Genomic DNA, 19,657 nt, shown 5'->3' with positions numbered 1-19,657 from the left:
CTGTAGGAAATAGCATACTAGGTTGGATAGCTGGAATCTTGTTCCTATGACTATTGTAGGATTTTGGCACTAGTAGAGGGAAAAAAAATCCCGACTTCTGCTTCTTCAGAAGCAGGTCAGAGACATGATTTGAGTTGCAACTGTGTGGCTGTGTGATTCTTTGCAGGTGTTGTGAAGTACATGTTACCTTCACTGCCGGTGTGAATTATGTTGTATTCTAGGAAAATAGATTTCTTCTATCATATCTATGTACTGCCATAGTGCAGTTTCCTTTCTTTTGGATTGCAGCTTCTGGCTTAGAAATAAAGAATTGTTGACTGTATGAAGGAAACTCTAGATCATTGCAAGTCATGTTAGGGAAGCTTTTGGCAGGCCTTTAATTTGTTTTAGCAGAAGATCAAATACAGTCATTACTGCTGTAGTCTTTGCAATATTGCCCTCTGTTTGATCCTTCTAGTTGTCACTGCATTAGAACCCTTGTCAGGGTATATTTATGTGCAATGACTTTCTCTTTTGAATTGGAGAGGAACTGGCCTCTGAAAACCAGTGTTATACTGTGCTTTAACTGTTCCCTATGGCATTAGAGAGATCAGCAGCCTTTGAATTTCTGTGATTCTAATATTCCATGTAATCATTTAGGTTGGAAAAGACCCTTACAATCGAGTCCAACTGTGAACCCAGCGCTGCCAAGTCCATCACTACAACATGTCCCTAAACACCACATCTACATGTCTTTTAAATACCACCAGGGATGGTGACTCCACCACTTCTCTGAGCAGTCTGTTCCAATGCCTGAACACCCTTTCAGTGCAGAAATTTTTTCTGGTATGGAACCCAAACCTCCCCTGGCACAACTTGATGCAGTTTCCTCTTGTCTGTCACTTTTTACTTGGGAGAAGAGGCCAACTACGATCTCCAGGCTGAACAGCTGCTGCTCTCCCAGCCTTTCCTCTCTGGAGGATACTTAAATACTGTTATGTTTTAGCTCTGGCATGTGTACATGTGTCTGCAGTAGCCAAATCTAGCCTACTCGAAGCTTTGCTTTGCACTGAAAAAAAAGCAAAAAGAAAGATATATAGTGTCAGCTAGTATATTTGAAACACATTGAAAATTGCTAGAAAGTACCTTCTTCCCCCTTATCTGAGTGGAGAGTGTCAGAGTTGACAGGAAGGAAAAGGACTAGTTTTGGGGCTATATACAGTAAGACAAAACTTAATCTAAAAATATTATTACAGGTAGAACTGTACCTAGCCAAAGCAGTAACTGTGGGGTTTTTTTTTCTTGATTTCTAGTTTAAAGTTCTTGCAAAGTGTTAAAATGTTTTAAAGTTCAAGTAGATTTAAATGATAAATATCTACACTTACATCAGGCATTTCACAATTTCTACAGAAGTGTGCAATTATAAATATGTTGCTACTAGGTGTACTGACAATTAGTAGCTTACAGTGGGTAAAATATTTTAGTTATGTTCTTTGAGGTGGGCATGTATTTGGGGTAAATAGAACTGCTATTGTTAGTGGGGAGGTATGGAGCCTGGGAAGCATTTCTGAAAACAACCCATGCCAGATATGACCATCTTGCAACTCTGCTGTTATTTGTTATCACTGACTTCCTTTCCCTCTTCCCTCCTCCCAAGAAAGATAAGTTCTTTCTTAAAGGAAATCCTGTTTATTTGCTTTGAGGAAATAATTTTTTCAGTTAGTCTGTTTAATTGTGTTTTCTTTCTATTAATCTGTTAAGGAGTGCTGATACTCCTTGGAATTTTATTTTCTGCCTCTGCAGTTGCATTTTTTGATACATAAGGAGTTGCTGGTAGTGGCAATACCACCTAAATACCTTTCCTGTCAGTAGTGATTTGATTATCAGCTGCTGCAGGTGTTTCTTGTTCTTTGACTTCTTCCTAGGAAAGAGCATTTAACATCTACCCTTCTCTTTTATCTTCTGCCTTTCTCCTACCACAAATGTCATTGCCTTAGCTGTAGAGTTATTTTGGGACAGTAACTTCTATGAAGACCACAGTGTATTACTCCAACTCATGTCACAGCTTGAGAGAAATTGAAGTGATATTCTGGAAGTGTTGCTTCTTTTGCTTAATTTCTTAAAGGAATGTAAAAAGCAGTTAGTGGATTATTGGAAATACACATTTTTCTTTCTCTTCACCCTGCCCAACTACTAAATTTAGCCATTTATTTTTTAATTTTCTTCTGGCCATTTTAATATCTTTTCACTCCAGTTCAATTCATATTCATCTCTCAAATCTGAGCATGTTAATTTAAACAACTTTCTGTGGAGAATGGTTCTCTAGGGCTGGCTGAGAGATTAAGTGGTAGTACCTTGGTTGTGAAGCAACTTACATTTGCACATTCTCCAGTCGTTTCCCATTAAAACTTAAATCCTTGTTCTGTTGTGGCACCTTTAAAAAGCAGAGCTCTCCCTTACATCTTGATGTTATGAAAACCAGGCATACAGTAACCCAGAACCCCAAGGAATGCCTGATTGAAATAACAGATCAGAAAAGTCTCTGCTAACATTCCTGTGATTATAGGTTTACTCAAGTGACAGAAGCTTGGTGTCAGCTAGCTTTCTGCATACAGCCTAATTTTGGTAAAAAAAAAAATAAATAGATCTTAAAAGCTTCAGTTTTGCAGTGTTGTGGGGCTAGGCAACTCTTTAAAATGTAACAGTGTTCACTGCATTTTCTGTCTCTAGAATTATCCCACTTCTTCTTTGGGTGGTTGTTCTGGTTCCTCCTGCCGGGTAGAATGTATTCCCTGTGAGTAATTATTGAGATTGAATAGAATAAGTGAAGTGAAACAGAAGTGGCTCTCTCTTAGATCCTCACAGGTAAACAAAAAGACTGCTTTGGTTTAGCCAACTCTGTTCTTCCATAGCATCTCATATGGGTTAATTTTTAATATGTACTTGGATTTCTTTTGCTTGTGACTTGTATCTAGAGTTTGATATCCTACATATAGGTCTGAAGATAGTGATGTAGGAAATTCAGGAAAAGCTTTTAAGAGAGAAAATAAGAGAAAGAACATCCATAGGTTATGATTTACACTTAAAACCCCTCCACTATTAGTGAGAAGTTAATTCTGAAATGATGTATTACATCATGCAGTGAGTATGGTAAAGGAGAAAACAGATACCTTGCTTTAATTTTCATGTGACCAAATGACTTGAATACATGATGTGAACACATAAAACAGAAATCCAAGCTCATTTAACATACTTTGAATGCAACCAATTTTTTTGATCTGTGTAAGAGGTATTTGAATGAGTAAACTAAACATTTAGATTCTTCTAATGTTGTTAATCACAAACATTTAATTTTCATTGGAACTTAGCAAATATTCAGTGAGAGGCCCTGTGGCATGGGAGACTATTTGCACCCTTAATACATGTGAAGATGCACATGGTAAAAGTTACAGTGCAGTGAATTCCTATTCTGGTGTGTACAAAATGAACATCAGCTGCTTTAAACTTAGTTTAAAGCTTCCTGGAATTGTTCCAGGTTCTGATATTGAAGGTCTTTCTATTTCAGAGTTGATACTCATGTTTGTTCTCTCTCTCTCCCCCTCCCTCCCTCCCTCTCCACCTCTTTCTCCTTTTGCAGGCAAGGGCAGCTCAAGCATCTCATCCGACGTGAGTTCAAGTACGGATCACACGCCCACCAAAGCCCAGAAGAATGCAGCTACCAGTGAAGGTAGGCAGCTGGTACTCATTACCCAGGTCAGGCTCCCCAGGGAATCCTAGCAGTGTTCAGAAACTCTCCTCCTCATTCCTTCTGTGCAGTAGCATTGGTCTGCTAGAAATTCAAAAGCAGTTCTTCCTTCAAACAGTTTTCACTTCTACCTGTGGTCGTTTCTGATTTGAATTTGTGACAAAGGATTTAAGACAAGTTCTGCAGAACCCAAATGAAGAGAGGAGTAATTTTGTATGCTGCTTTTTCAGCAAAGGCTTTTAAACTGATTTTAATCTGATTTTGCAGTTATATTTGAAGGATATGATTGATGGAAGCTTTTTGACATGCAATTTAGGTCAAATATCAGTAAAAATTCTTTTCATACTGTGAGCACCATGAAAACATGAGTTGTTTGAGACAAGTTTTTCAAAAGTGTAGTTGTGGACATGCTGACCTGACACATTTAATTAGGTCAATACACCTCTCCTATAATTGCTGGAGTATGTCATCACTGAGGGCTAGATTGCTAATGTCCAGGGGACTGAGATGTCATATCTGTCATACAGTTATGTCCTGTGTGTTGTACTAACTGGTCTATGAATGGAGAATTGTTGATTTTCCCTTTTTGACTTCTTACATGTGAGTAGATATGCTCTTTTAAATGGAAGTCTATTTGCCCCAGTTTTTATAATTGTGTATTTTAAGGCTGAGAGGAAATAACTACATACAGTTTAATGTTGTAAGCTGGGAGGATTTTTAAAAATTGTGCATTTATATGCCTTAACCAGTATTTCTGTTTAAGTCTGTTGTAATGATTTGGTTATATTGGTAGTAATCAAGTTAATTCTGATTTCTTACACTTCTGTCACTACAAATTAAGTTACAAGCTCTGATTGCTCTTAGTCTAGCTTTATTTCTTGTGGTTAAAGGAAATCAGACTTTTGAATAGTTCTAATATGGCAAGTCTGATTATGACTGTAGAATCTACAAAAAAAAGCAGTTCATGTAAGTAATAAATGACCACATAAATCACAAGAGTTCTGTTGTTTGGCATGCATAATACCATACCAAGAATGAATATCTGGCACCTATGAAGAAATACTGGTTTAGAATCTGCCTTTTAGTCCATCCAATAAATTTAACAACAAACAAATAAATGGTTAATAATCTTAAATTGAATAGTAGACTTTGTTTCTCTAAACCTTAGATTCAAAAGTTTTGAGGTACTTTAAGGAGGTGAATTACTAGGACACAAAGAAAATTTAGGAAATGTATTTTCTTTATGACAGCCAGGAATGAAAAAGAGAAGAAACCACAAAAGAATAGTGGCAAATCTGAAGTCAGTACTTAGTAATTACTCTGAATTTATTTTCTACTTCAGTCTGTAAAGCTTTTTTTCCTTGGATTCAAGTAAGATAATGCAAAATAATCCTTTACTAATCTCTATGATTTATGTTCTGAATTTAGCCCATCATTGAGCCAGTGAATATGAATGTTGAGCTTGAAATGTTCTCCACTAGTTTGCAGCTGATTAATTTATTAGTGAGGGAGGCTTAAATGCAGGCCAGCAGTTGCTGTAGTTAAAATATGTTTTTATGAGTTCACATGCAAAATCAGAGTTCAGGGCAGTGTAATTGTGTATTCTGTACTTGGAGGCAATTTCAGTTGTTAGGCTAATTTTTCTGTTCCTTGGAATAGTGTGATTTGACAAATACTTATTTTGACAGCAGATTCAAAATACAACAAGATGCTTGAAATTACTTTTGATGTTCCTGTGGTAGATATCCTGTTAAGGGAACATCATTTAACTCTGATGGGCATGAGTGGTGCAGTTATGGCCAAAGTAATGGTACCGTCCCTCACATTGTGGATTTAGAGCATCTGTAGAGTTGTGGAATATTTTATGTTTCAAAGAGACAAAGTGTTGGCTGTATTTTGAATGTGTCTGGGTGAAGGGCACCTCTTCCCCAGGCAAGGCCAGAGTGTGTTGGCATCCTTAGCTGAACAAGCTTCACCCAGTGATGCATCAGACAGGTAACCACTACTCTGTTTTTGCTGCATAGAGGAAAGCAGACAGCACCTGGCAGACTGTGCAGCTTCCTAAATTCAGGCTTTGACATACCAGTGATGCACTTGAGAGGGACACAGAGTGCTGAAACTGGAGTCCAGTGGCTCTCACTCAGTACTTCAGTGAAGGGAAGGTGGCAAAACCTTGATGTCTCGTCCTCTCTGTAAATCCCAGGCTGTTGGTTTGGCTACAGCTTGGCTCAGAGGGAAGCATTGTAGCCTGTGCAAGCACACTGATGCCTCCACTCTGTCTCCTCTTCTGAGGATGCAGTTTTCTTTAGCTTCTTTTACTTTTGCCTTTTACTTATTTTCCAGTCTCAGACATTGTCTGCAATTCTTTACCCTATCAATCAATTACAGTTAGAAATATGAGAACTCATGAGTTTTTACTACCCCCCACTGCTCTCTGGCAAGTGAAAGGCTAAATGGATTTTTTGTGGGCCATTTAAATGCAATTTGCTAGACACAGTCTCAGCTGGAATATTATTGTCTGAAACTTGATTTAGAAGATTAGACTGAATGACTGTTTTTGTATGGGCTTACCTTGATCAGGGAGTTTTCTTCTAACACTTACCTGCAGAGCGTGGAATGTAATGTCCAAGCTGGACACTGAATTAACTTGACTGACTGTTTTTCAAATAAAAAATCAATACTGTTTGCACTTCATGTGGAGCACAGTAAGATGCAATCCAGAGGCAGCTTTAAATTGAGAGCTCATGTATGAGCTCAATGTAGAAGTTCTAATTTATTTCTCAGTTTCTGTAAAATCGAATTGAAGGATTAGTTCTGAAGTAAAACACTGTTTTAGCAGAAGGGCTCAGTGCTAAAGGACCTCTGAATATATCCCATTAAATCTTAGTATTTTGAGTTTTGCAAAAATATGGTGAAGCCAGCTGCTGAGTTTTGAAGGTAAAATTTTATCTGCTTTTAGCTGACTTCTAGGGACCTTCAAAGACTGAGTATTTTACTTTGTTTCTGAGTACAAGTACTGAGTTTCTAGAGTACATTGTAATGTATATTTAGCGTGGAGATTGAATGAATTTGTTTTGGCAGTAGCTGTATGCATCTCAACACGAGGTGTTTCTTCTGTAGTTCAGGTCTGTACCAGAAGAGCCTTCTCTTTCCTAGTTGTGTCCTCCTTCCTGTTTTATTTGTTTTGTAGTGGTTCTGCTGGATTTGACAGTGCTGGGTTTATAGTTGGACTTGATGATCTCAGGGGTCTTTTCCAACCTAAATGATTCTATGCCTCTCAGAGCAGCACAGCCTGAAGGCTGGTGGGATCAATTGCATTCTTTAGAAGCCATTCCCCCCATTAAATCAGCTTGGGGAGGTGACTGTGAAAATGTAGCACTTTGCAAACATGTTATGCTTTAATTGCTGATGTAAAAGTTCTACTGTACACTGTGCAAGATGATGGCTTGGTTGATCAAGGTGTGTTTGGGGCCCTTGGCCATCCTTTTTTTGTGGGACCACTGAAGTTTCTATAAAGAAAACTTCCTTTTTCCAGAAAAAATTGACCTCAGTATCAGAAATCATATATCACTGCTCTACGTGGGAATATATTGAATGACATTTCTTGAACACAAATTTATTTGAATTGCCTGCCTCTCATTTTACCATACAAGTGAGGGAACAAAGTACTTGTTAGAGTACTTTCAGGGAGGCTGTAATTAGTTTAATTTCTTTTGGCTTCATAATCACATTCTTTCAAAACGTGGTATCTTTTGGATCTCAGAGTAATTATTAATTTATTCAATGAGTTTAAGAGGAGAAGTTCTTGCATTGTGGACTGTGATGGACAATATAAAAAAATTTGGGAGGATGGAGCAGGTTCATTGCTATGGAATGCTTTTTGTATTCTAAATGGTTCCTGATAAAGCATCAGCTCAAACTGGGATTTAGGTGAGTGGAATCCTGATATTTTTTTAGAGGGAGATAAAAATCTCAGTGACCCAGTTTTCAAACAGACATCCATTCTGTGTGTTGAGGTTGACATAAACGGGTAGGTAGCTATGTTTGGTATATCAGAGTTCCATTGAAGCTTTTGAGTCATTGTGTAGCCTTTTTGGGGCACTGAGGTAGGTGTTGTGGCAAAAGACTATTGCTGAAAAGAGATGCAGTTTTTTGCCCAGATTTTCTTGATGATATCTTCGGGAGAATGAGCTCTTTAGATCCCTTTTTTTTTTGTCTGATGCCTGTTTAAGAAGAAATATTTTCCCACTTCAGTTCTTTTCAATTTTTCTTTTAATTTTCTCTTTAACATTAGAAGTTTATTAACCTAGTATCAGAAATTAAAACCTGTAGGTGCTCTTTCTGGATGAATGCAAATACATGCATAATTCCTATTATTTTGATGGCAGTTCTCTTCATCTCTGTCCTCATGTCTCTACAGCCTCTTACTGGGTATTTGGGCTCTTGGTTCTACTGCTGAAGTTTTGTCAAAGCAGGCTTTCTGTACACCACTGTATGTCAGCAGCTGATATCAATGCCTGAATTTGTCCCTGCTTGCTTGGAACTGGGCAGAGATTCAGTTGGCTTTGGGTGAACTGTGGCTGTTTTGAGTTGGTAAGGAAATTGGAAACTAGGTAAGTTTCCTGGAGTTTTGTGTTACTTTTCTAGCAGGGCAGTTTTCTAGAAAAGTGAAATGTTGCATTGCAGAATGTGCCAAAAGAGAATCATTTCAAGCTAAAAAGATTGAGAAGGAATGAGAGGGGGCTGAGAGGTGTGACAGCTAATAAATCCAAAACTATAAACAGTTTGGCCAAATAAACAGGGCTCACCATTTAAATTCTTTTAACCAACATATCTCAATGCATACACAAATATAATCACCTCAAGCAGTATGTGAAGGTACCAAATAGTATAGGGCTTGCTCCTAAGCTCTAATTTTTTTGTGCTTAACCACATGTTGATATTCTTTTGTGTTCTAACAGGCAGTATTCTTGCAGAACTGTTCTGCTAATTGCAACAATACCATTACAATCAGTATTTAAATTAGAGTTCAAATACAAGGCAAAAGTAGCTGAGACATTGGCAAGGTTAAACCTGCAAATTGAAACCTTACGTTATTCTGGCTAATTTATACTGAAATGCTATAGCCAAATGTTTAAAACTTGCCCAAACAATACCAAGAACAAATTGGAATGGTACATGAAACTGCAGTCTTATTTGATCTGCTGCCTGACATGTGAGACCCACCAGAGCAAATGCACTTACAGTACAGTTAAAGAGAAATGATCCCAATTTAAAAACCTGGCATTAGCTTTTCGAAGTAATGTTTGATACTTTGTAGGAGTGATTACAGTTTATTCAATTACCTGTAAATCTGATTTTAAGGCATCTAAGATCCCAAATGTAGTTCTTTAGGTAAAATACTGTACCAAACTACTTAATTGTTATCACAGGGAGGCTCTGACACTTAACTGTTCTTCCTGTTATTGCCTATGATAGCTGTCTAAAGTAGTTTCCTTCTCTGAAAAGTGAAGTCATCTCAAAGGATATGAAGAATGCCCAGCATCTGTTAGTCAAAACCCCATCCTTCTTGAATGCTAGACTGTCTCCTAAGACTTCTTGAAGAATATATACAACTTGATAAAATGTATTTAAATATGTCAGGTTTATCCATTTTTCAGAATTTATGAACTGCGACGACCTAGTTCCTTCAGATTAGTTCTAGTTCTTGATTGAAATAATAAAATAAAATTGAAACAGCAAATTTTTGGACTATAACCTCACAATCCCTGTTAAGATCCTGTAGTTTAAATTTATTGCACAAAATATCCTGCCTTATGTTCCTATATCTTATCTTTTAATGTCAGCTTGTCGAATGACTGTGTAATTTTTAAGACTGATACCACCAACAGTGCCAAAACTAGCAGCATGCTTGAGAAATATCTTAGAATTGCTGAACCATTCTGTATTTCTCTTGTGGCTATTGTACCATCATTCCTGCTACTGTGTTTTTCTCAGGTTGGTATCTCCTTGTTTCTGCCAGCATTCCTAGATTTCCCTTGAGAAGTATGTACTGGGAATGAAAATGTTAGTTCAAGAGTGGATAATGATAATTCTTATGCTTCTGTTAATTCTAACTGCTGGATCATCATTGGTTTAGTCATTTATATCAGATTAGGCTGGAAGTATAAGGAGAAGTTGTGAATATGAATATAATTGGATGATTTGCCATTTATGTGTTCCTCTAGCCTTAATCAGCCACACCTGAACATAGAACTTGTGGTGTGGTGGTGTGCCTGGTCACTAACTGACCATTGTGGTACTTCTTTCCTATTTAAGGTTAGTTTTCTTCTTGAGATGTGATGGTGGGTTTGGGAGTTTAACTCTTGAAGCTCAAAGTAAAATTCACAGTTCAAATAAAAGATCTTTTTTTTTTTTTTTTTTTTTTTTTTTTAATAGAGAAAAACAAGTGTCCATAGCAACATGTCATCTCTATTGGGCTAGGAGGTTTTTACTTCCTTGCTCTGTCCTCTTGGGTGTACACAGGTTTGCCAGAAGGGAGGCAGGATCTCTTTGGACATGCATTTTAAATGCTTGTTTGCAAGATCCTGTAGTCAGTTTAGATCAGCTAGTTTGAGTGACCCTCCCACAAAGTGAAGTGTGGAGACTTCTCACAGGCATGTCACCTGCTTGTGGCATGTTTGTGCTGCCCTGGACATGTGGATGTGTGGGTGGGAAGAAGCTTGATGGTTTTATTGATGACTGTAATCTGGCATGCTGCTTGCAGTGACTTGGATAAATCATAAATTTCCACTGTAAATTTTTATCACAGTTATCATGACTACATTCTGGGGTTTACCAGTGCTTAGTTTAATCTATACTGCTTTTAGTGTTCCCTAACATCTTGTATAGCTTTCCCATTTCCATCTTGTACATCAAGGAGTGAAATTTTACAGCACTGTGAGGTATTCATTGTTTGTGGGAAGTTTTTTACCTTGTTTATGATAGGTAAATAAATCTGTGTGGGAATCTCTGAAAGACAAACAGTAAGAAATCTCAAGGATGTGGGCACCAGGAACAAATTATTTTTTCCAGCTCTGATGCTTGCTTAATATGAATATTTATAATATGTCCATGTAGGCATATGTAAACATTGATTATTTCTTTATTAGACACTCACATTTTCCACCTCCACCCCGTAAGATGAACATTTCTAAGCCTTGTCAGGTAGAGTTTGAACTTCCATTTCAGCAATAAAAACTTAGTGTGGCTCCCAGGAGTTCAGAAACTGTTCAGAGCAGTCATTTACCTTGGTCAAGGAAGGAGGTCTATGGTAGTTCTCCTTATAGAACAGGCACATGTGTAGTCTAAATTATAGAATTATAACTGGACTGAATTTTGTGAGTTCAATCTTGGAAAATTATTGATCCTTCTTTATTGGGGATTGAAATAAACTTTAGCTCGAAGTCTGCTTTCTGAAAATGCTCTTTTACTCTTGCTTTTCTTTCACTTTAAAAACAAGACTTTAACTTGTAATCTGAGGCAAAACTACAGCTTAATCTGATTTTTATCTGAGTCTGCTTTCCCTTTGTTTCTGTAGAGTTAACTTTTTCAAATTAGTTTCAATACCCTCATACTTCAGATTCAGTTGTATTGCGGATTTTCTGTCCAGCCTTGGTTTGTCTTTTGAAAGTTTTTATCATGTGAAACATGTGAAGCTGATCAAGAAGCTGATGTGTCTGGTTTTAATGGGAGATTATTCTGGACCTGGCTAAAATTCACAATATTCTGAATATGCTTTGTCATGTTCCGGTAAAAAAAGCTGACATCAGTTGGCAGACTACTTAACAAATTTAGTTTTGGAAAAAGCCGTCAAGGAATATTTATTTTCTTTCTTCTGAAATGGTGTTAGATGAACAATAAATCTGCTTCTATCCATCAATGTATTATAAAGATCACTTCTGCCAGCAGCATTTAGTGAAACATGAATGTTTGCTGGACTATGCTGAGAATGTCACTCCCAATGAGAGTGTATCCAGTTCAAAATAGCAGCACTGCCATTCAGTCACTGGGTTTGGATTTTACCAATCATATTATATAGCTGTGTGGAATGAAGGAGAATTGGTATCTTCTCATCTTAATGCTTTTGCATATTTTTAACTCTGTTTAGAATGTGTGCTTGTATATGGGGAAAAAAAAACCAACCAAAAGACCAAAACCACACAAAAAATATCCACACCTACTATGTTTTTTTTTTGTTGTTGTTGCTGTGATAATGCTAGTTGTTTTAAAAATTTTCTTCATAAGAAGACTGTGGAGATTCTGAAGCAAATGTGAGATTTGGTTGTAAGAAACTGTCATGATTATTGATAATGTTCATTTTCAGTTAGACAGCTGGCAAATGCTGTGAACCAAAAAAGAAAAGACTCAGAACTGATGTAATTCATCTCATATTCTGATTTCTGTTATTGGTTATTCTAGTTTTGATATGAACAGACCCTAAAGCAAAAGGATGACAGGGGTAGCCTTTTGAATTTGATATTAAGTTAATGCCCAGACTATTGGAGTAACTTACTATTATCCTTCTAACTCATATCTGTAATTGCTTCAATGCTACTCAAATTTCAAACCTGCAAATTTCACAGAAATCAGAACATTAAATATTAGATCAACTCCTTACATTTCCTTGTTTGAGAGAAATATCTTATTATCTTGGAAATAAAATAAGTGTAGAAGGCTAATATGCCATGAACTTTTACTGTTGAACATTTCCTGATTCTAAATTGAAACAACCATGTTTAAATATGTGATATCCTGTACTGTTTTTGAAGGAAGAATAATAAAACCATAAATAAACAGAAACTTAACTATTTGCCTAATAGGAGAAAAAAAAGAAGTGTATTTGGAACTGCAAGCAGTAAAACTAGGTAAAAGAAATTGAAAAACAGTCTCTGCAGTCATTAAAAAAATGGTTAAAAGTATGAGTGACCAAAACTTTGTATTCTACTGTCTTATTTCTCAATATGATATATTATGCTTATAAAGTTAGCAGGCTCAGATACTGCAGAAAGGACAAAGTGTTTCATTTGGGCCCCTTGGTGGAAATTGTGATTTTTTGCTTGAATGGTTAGCCAGTGCATACCAGAGAAACAAGCATTTTGTAGTAGATGGTTTAGTTAACAGCAAGTGTAATCACAGTGAATCTTTTGAATCTGATGTTAATTGCATAATAAGATAGACTTCCTTAATCTGAAAGATAAATCATAAACTGTATAAAAATTAATGATATTTATCTTGGGATTGTGAGTGTGGTTCAAAAAATAGCTGTCATACCAGTCTGAAGGTGTTGCTTATAGTCTTGGATTGAATTATACTTTTATGCTGAATTCAAGAGTAAGTGTCTCTAATTTCAAACCCTAAAGAGAGACCATATTTTTTCAAAGCTTTGAAGGAGTTTAGTTGATGTCTGAGCTTCATTGAACCTGTGGATATGTCCCATCAAGATGATGCCCATTCAAAACAGCTTGAGCTGTTCTTAAAAAGACTCCCACTGGAATAAAATGGAGTGAGTGATCAATCATTACACAAAGCCTCTATGAAAAGAAAGAAGTTGAAACTGAAGTGAAAATCTGAGGCATGTTTGTCAGCTCCTTTTAACCTGAGGACAAGATCATTTTTGGTGTGAAGTGCACGGCTGTCAATGATACTGGTCTCCATTTATGTCTTGACACATTTCTCTGCAGCAAGAATTTTAGGTGCTGGGGTGCTATTTATGTGTCAGAGGGTTATTTATTTCTGTTTGTGTTCATTTACTAGTGTCCAGGAAACTATATTCAAGATTTGGATGAGCTTCAACTCTTCCCATCTGTGTGTGTGTTGGAATTTTCAAGAAATTTGGCATGGGAGGATGCTGAACTGCAAACAGATCGTCAGTCCTCACCTCATTAACACTGTATTGCAGTAGTTTGTGGTGTGTGCGTGTTTACTCAAAAGCTAGAAAGGTTTTGTTGCCTTGGTTGCTTATTGAAAATTAAACAAGTAACATCAATTTTGCTCTGACTTTGAGGGTTTTTTAATACTAATGTGGTTGAAATGTCAACGGAAAAAATTTGCTTCTCCTTGGACTGTGATCTTTTCAATTCTGACCCAGTTTTGTGGGCAAGCTTTGTGGTCTGGTAATGGTGTGTTCAACTCAGAATTAGATCTTCTACAGGGCTTGCGAGTGTTTAGGCTCCTGTGCTGTTTTATTGACATGCTGGCTTAAAGTCCTCATTTGTACATCATGTCTGTGTTAATTTGATCCAAATGAAGGACACTCCTGCCCCCAGTTAGTCAGGGCATCCTGTGCAGAGCTCTGGAAGTGTGGCATGATGCCTTTGCTTACCGTGCCAGATGCACTTAATTTGATTCTGCTTAATGTGGATGTGCAAGTTAGCTGGAGCTTTTGAAGCTGCAGGTATCCTGGTCAGAGCCATTGCCATTTAACATCTGGAAGTAGTTGAAAAATCATCATTTTCTCTTTTTCCTTGAGGAAAGAATTGTAGGCTGACAGAGCAAGTCCAGGGAAAACCAGGTGTTTAACTGTGTTGCAGCATCTTGTAAATGATGTTGTCTTACACATCCAGAGTATGATGGTCTTCAGACAGCCATATTCAAACCACAAATAACTCAATGGCAAAGGCTTAAAAGTAAAAAATAAAAGCTTATACGTAGGTGTTGAAATACATGGCCTTAGAATATTGCATGCTGAATCTTGGGTCTGCACAAAATACTGTGTAGGAAACTGACACTGATTTTAAACACATTTGGGGGGTTATTTTTTGGGGTTTTTTTGGGATTTTTTTGTTTTGTTTTGTTTTGTTTTGTTTTTTTGTGGGTTTTTTGTTTGTTTTTTTTTTTTTTGGTTGGTTTTTTTTTGGTTGGTTTTTTTCTTTTATTTTTTCCAGTTTTGACTGTGGATTGAACCTGATAACCCCTATTTGTCTGGGTCTAATGTTTTAGTTTTAATAGAACAATCATACTTAGCTCTGGCATTGAGCTTGTGACTGAGTCTGAATGGACTTAATTTTAATTTTTTTGATGCAATTTCTGCTCAAGTTATTTTTGTTCTGTATCACAGAAACACCAAACTGAATTTTGGGGAGGGAAGGGACTGTTCAAACTAAAGGTGCTGAATTTAGGTTGGGAAAAGGGAGCAGTGACATTAAAATATAGCAAAGGTAGTAAAGCCAAATTTAAAAATAAAGCTTCTATGGTACAGAATATTAAAAATATAGGTTTATGTTTCATCTGTAGGGATAACACTGCTAAGCAGTGATAACAAAAAATCAAGGAAAATGTAGGCCATTGCATTCCAGCACTTGTGTCTCTACAGAAAGCTTCTGGTGGAAGCAACAACATAATCTTGACAGACTAATAGAGAGGTCTAATAAAAGGAACCCTATAAATTCTAGGTGCATGGAAATCTAAATGCTACAAGACTAGTACACTATTGAAACAATTATTAGATTGTGATGTTGGATAATTTTGAGATTGTGCACAGTGAAGAACCCTTGTGTGCTAGAAAATCCTTGAAACAAGGTCTGTGTCAGGATGGATGGATTATTTTGCTCCAGGCAATAATGCCTTCTTCACTTATAAATTGGAGCTTATGACTGCAGGGAGGTACCAGAGAACTCAGCTGAGCAAATGCATTTCAGCTATATAGAAACAGCATGAATAAGCTAAAAAGAAAGTCCTTGTATTGAGTTGGAATGCAGTAGAAGCTGTTTTGCATTGTGCATAGAATGTGTTATAGGTTGGGAGGTATTATCATAGAAGCATGATTTTATGATTAGATGGAATAGAATATTAGGTATCTAGAATAGCATCTTGTACACACTTTTAACTTTTGTGATGGATAACAGTTGGAATAGAAGTTGAGACTAAAATTTTTAATGCTTAAGTGACACTTAAATTGGAGATGGTATGGTTCAGAGTTCATTACTGTTCCTCTGATTGGAAAGTATTGTAGAAAATACTTACTGTTTTTGTCAATCTAGCATTATGCTCAAACATGCAAACTGGACCAAGCAAAATACTTAGTTTTCTGTGTGCTATCCTGTGGCAATAATAATTCTTTGCATGGCCCTGGTTTTACCACTGCTCTGGCAAGCTTTGGAAGGTACCAGTAACCTACACACTAGAGAGCTGTTGGATGATGGAAAGGCCTTTAAAGATCTGTATGCCTGTCACCTTCTCTGTCATGATCAAAACTTGTTTTGCTGAGCACCGTGTTCTCTCAGTCACATGGAAGATATCAGACTCCACTCATCTTAAATTTACCTCCTAAAAATGTCTTGCTTCTTCTTATTCCTACACCAGTCTTCCACTTTCTGAATGTGAGATGAAGCTGTCCACACTGCCAGCTTATTTTTCTGAATATGCTTGCCAGACTGAAATGATATACATCATAGCTACAGGCTTCCTGCTGCCAAACTTTGGTCGTATATGTATTGCTCAAGCTGCAAACTTCCAAAGCAAACATAGAGAGGAAATCAAAATTAAATTAATCCTCTCCAAGGATGTATAAAGTATGGCTGCACTGAGGTTTACGTGTTGAGGGTGAGTGGGACTGTTGGTCGTGTGGGAGGCAGAAGCCACTTGGTATTCACAGCCCTGTTCTGTTGCATCACTTGTCTGGGCTGGAGTTGCTTAGTGTGAAGACCCTAATTTTTTTCATGATAGCTAGACAAATTACTTTGCTAAGCCATGGGTGACTGTAGAACCATAGGGCCTCCATGGCAGTTTGCATTCTGAGGACTAAAGGCAAACAAGTCACTAATTTCTCTGGAACTCTCATAGTTGTGCATGAGCTTCATTTAATGTAGTCAAAACTTCTTTGCTGAGAACAAGCAGAGCTCCAGAGTCTCCAGTTTTGGACGGTGTCAAGGCTGGGTTTAGAAACCTACTGTCTGTTGACCTTGGCTGAGAGGACTGGTTTAGGACAGTGCTCAGTTCTGCTGTACTGCTGGGTTTCAGCTGGCCAGAAGGAGAAATCATCAGTAATCCTGAAGGCTTTGATGCCAGCTCCCTCAGATGATGTGAGGGTTGGAGGTGTAAAGTAGTGACTGATGGCTTTCTCGAAAAAATCCCCACCTACTGGCTATACCTAGTCCATTTTCAAATGGGAGACATGGATGAAAGGAGTACTGCCTGCAGGAGATGAAAATGAAATAGGTTTGCTTGGCAGAACTGTGTGCAATTGCAAAGTAGACTTGAATGCTATTTCATTTTAAAAAAATGTGGTGGGTTTTCTTTTCCAGGTTTTGTGTTTTCCATTTGTGGTTTGGTTTTGTTTGTTCGTTTTGTTTTGTTTTTTTGCCTGGAGCTGTAGGCTTTGTATTTTGATAGTCTCATCTGAAATAATATCCCATATTGTACAGTTGTTCAGAAAGAAATTCCTTAGTAAGCAATGGCAGTCATCAATTAATTAATATACTTCCACAAGCAGAAGAAGAGGCTTGATTGCTGGAGTAACAATCATAATATTGTTCAACAGATATTACGCATGATAAGAAGGAAATAAAAACCTTGTCTGTTTTTTCTAATATAAAATGCCATCAGTGATCATCTTGATCTACCCTCTGCTTTTTTCTGAAGCTTAATAAATTATTAGGAGCAGTTAAACTTTTGTCTTGGATAATTTAATGTCTGTTTAAATCATTTTGAGAAGTGATGCTGTAACTGAGTAGCATAATCTTGACTTGTTCTGGGTGAAAAACTTCTACCACAGCAGAAGTAGACAAGTTCAGATGTTGAAAATGTGCTCTGCTTATCCTGCTAACACAGGGAAAAGCATCTGCTTGCGGTCTTGCAATATTGTATTTTACCGAGACTTTGCTACTACTCCCTGTTGTCCTAGAGGAGACTTGTGGAGATGGTAAAGTTTTTACAGAAGAGCTCCTGTGGTGGGAACTTACTGGTTTACTGTTATACACCAGTTACTGTTGTTTTGCAGCAAATTATCTGTCCCATCTTTTGTAAGCCTAGTCTTTGTACAACTCCCATGTTTAATTTCTACTGATAGGCAAACAATTTTCCATGGCTTCCCTGCTAAATATGTCAATTCATTTTACTGGAGAAACTTGTCAGTCATTAATGGAGCACATAGTGTGAACCTAGAAGGAGAAGGGTAAGAATTATTGTCTGTGCTGCTTGATGACTGTACAAGGACTGACCCCTTGCCAAAGTGGCTAACAGAGCTGAAGTAATGTGCTGTGAATGTCAGCTTGTTGATTTGCAGATCTTGAAACTTTTCCATGAGGTACAGAGTCCACTCGTGAACTTAAGCTTGCTGACAATAGGTTTTGTTTTGGTTTTGGTTTTTATTTTATATATTGATAGTAAAAGTTCTGAACCCACAGGTAGAACCTTCTGATGTTATGACACCTCTGCTGAAAAAAGGCAGTGTTCTGGGGAGAATCAAGGAACTTGTAAGTCTTAGAAACCACTCCTGTAATTTTTGATTTCAGTTCATTTCCTCACCCACAAATGATGCAGGATAGCTGCCTGCCATGAAGTCAAACTGTAACAAGATGTACAATGATGAGGGATTTTTTGTTTGTTTAAACAGTGTATGTTAAGTTGATTTATTTAAAACCCATTTATCTATACTTAGGTTTGTTCTATATGTAAAAAACTTATTTATAATTTGAATAAACAAATATCCATCAGTTTGATACTCTGAATCAAGTTAAGGCTCTGACTTAAATTTTATTATTCTTCAAAAGCTTGGAGCAGAAGACTGACTTGGAGCATAAGCTCTATTTGATATCTGTGTAACACGCAGAAAATACAGCAAGAAGGATGGTATGTATCTTGCAGTTGTACTTAAAAATGCCCAACAAAGTTACTTTGGGAATTTCATGATCATAATAAAATTTCTTCTTTAAAGGTTTGTAGATTACACCATTGAAATTATTGCAAGATATATTTGTTACTGGAGACAGTTTTAAAGATATTAGATGTCATTCCAGTGGCAATTTTTTCTCATTGCTTTTTTTATTCTTACTTTTGCCATTTGGTAGGTGTGTCTGCCAAACCAAACCAGATTTTAGAAGAAAAATCCAGGCCCTAGTAAAAAGGATTTGTGTGATTTTAGGTAGTTATTTTTCATAATCCATTAACTTAATTGAAACTGATCATAACTTGGTTATGGTTTACTAAAATGCCAGAGAATAAAATGGAAGCTGAATTTTGTCCAAGTTAAATTCCAAGATAGACCAAGGATGTTGCTGTAATTTTTCAAGTTTAATGCATAATAGTGGCTAGGCAAAATTTTTTTCATTTTTCTTAAAGTTGCTATAGAAGTTCAGCAATTGGGAAGCTTTCCTTATGTAAACAGATGCCCACATGTACATATTTAGTAGCTCTTTGCTGGTAGTAGCTAATGAGAGTATTGGTATTGTAAAAATGTAGCTTCCCTTGAAAGACAGTGTAAAGTGAAGTGTAGCTTTTACTTGAAACAGAGTAATTTTATATTTCCATTAGCAGATGTATGCTGGATATATAATGTGTGTAATGGTAGCCATTCTATCAATATAGAAAAGTATAACGTGCATAGCTGGAAGGTTGTCAGTCTTAGCTGAAGCACTTGCAGCTCTCTTATTTAGACAATGGAAATAAGTATGTAGCTCTTTTCTTGCTTATTCTGAAAAATATTCTGAGATATAAGGATTTTTTTCATGGAAGTAGGTTTTCAGATTTGGCTAACATTGCCTTATGCCAAGTAGCATGGCTTGAAAAGCAGTCTTTTTTTATCCTCAGATTTCATGTGATTTTTTTTTTTTCCTCTCTGTCTACCTTACATTTTTTTGTCCTGCATACATAAAACTATAGTGAGAAAATTGTTAACAGTATTGAATTCTGTTGCTTTTTCCTTTTGTCCCTGTCTTATTTTAGAGGCCAACTTAA

The 19,657-nt window shown here is 36.8% G+C and overlaps 1 protein-coding gene across 2 annotated transcripts in view; it reads left to right on the top strand.

Annotated features, from left to right (window-relative positions):
- Positions 1-19,657, top strand: part of FBXL7 (F-box and leucine rich repeat protein 7) — a 188,979-nt gene that overhangs the window by 54,829 nt on the left and 114,493 nt on the right. For both annotated transcript variants that reach the window (XM_079300275.1, XM_079300273.1), the window contains exon 2: positions 3,617-3,706. Coding sequence is in view for 1 of the 2 variants with exons in the window: in XM_079300273.1 (XP_079156399.1) it covers positions 3,617-3,706 (90 nt within the window). In the remaining variant the exon portion in view is untranslated. The remainder of the gene's footprint in view (positions 1-3,616; positions 3,707-19,657) is intronic.

This window comes from Erithacus rubecula, assembly GCF_903797595.1.
Source record: "Erithacus rubecula genome assembly, chromosome: 3".
Taxonomy (NCBI): Eukaryota; Metazoa; Chordata; class Aves; order Passeriformes; family Muscicapidae; genus Erithacus; species Erithacus rubecula.
Note: the sequence above shows the minus strand (reverse complement) of the source record. Positions and strands in the feature narration are given on the sequence as shown.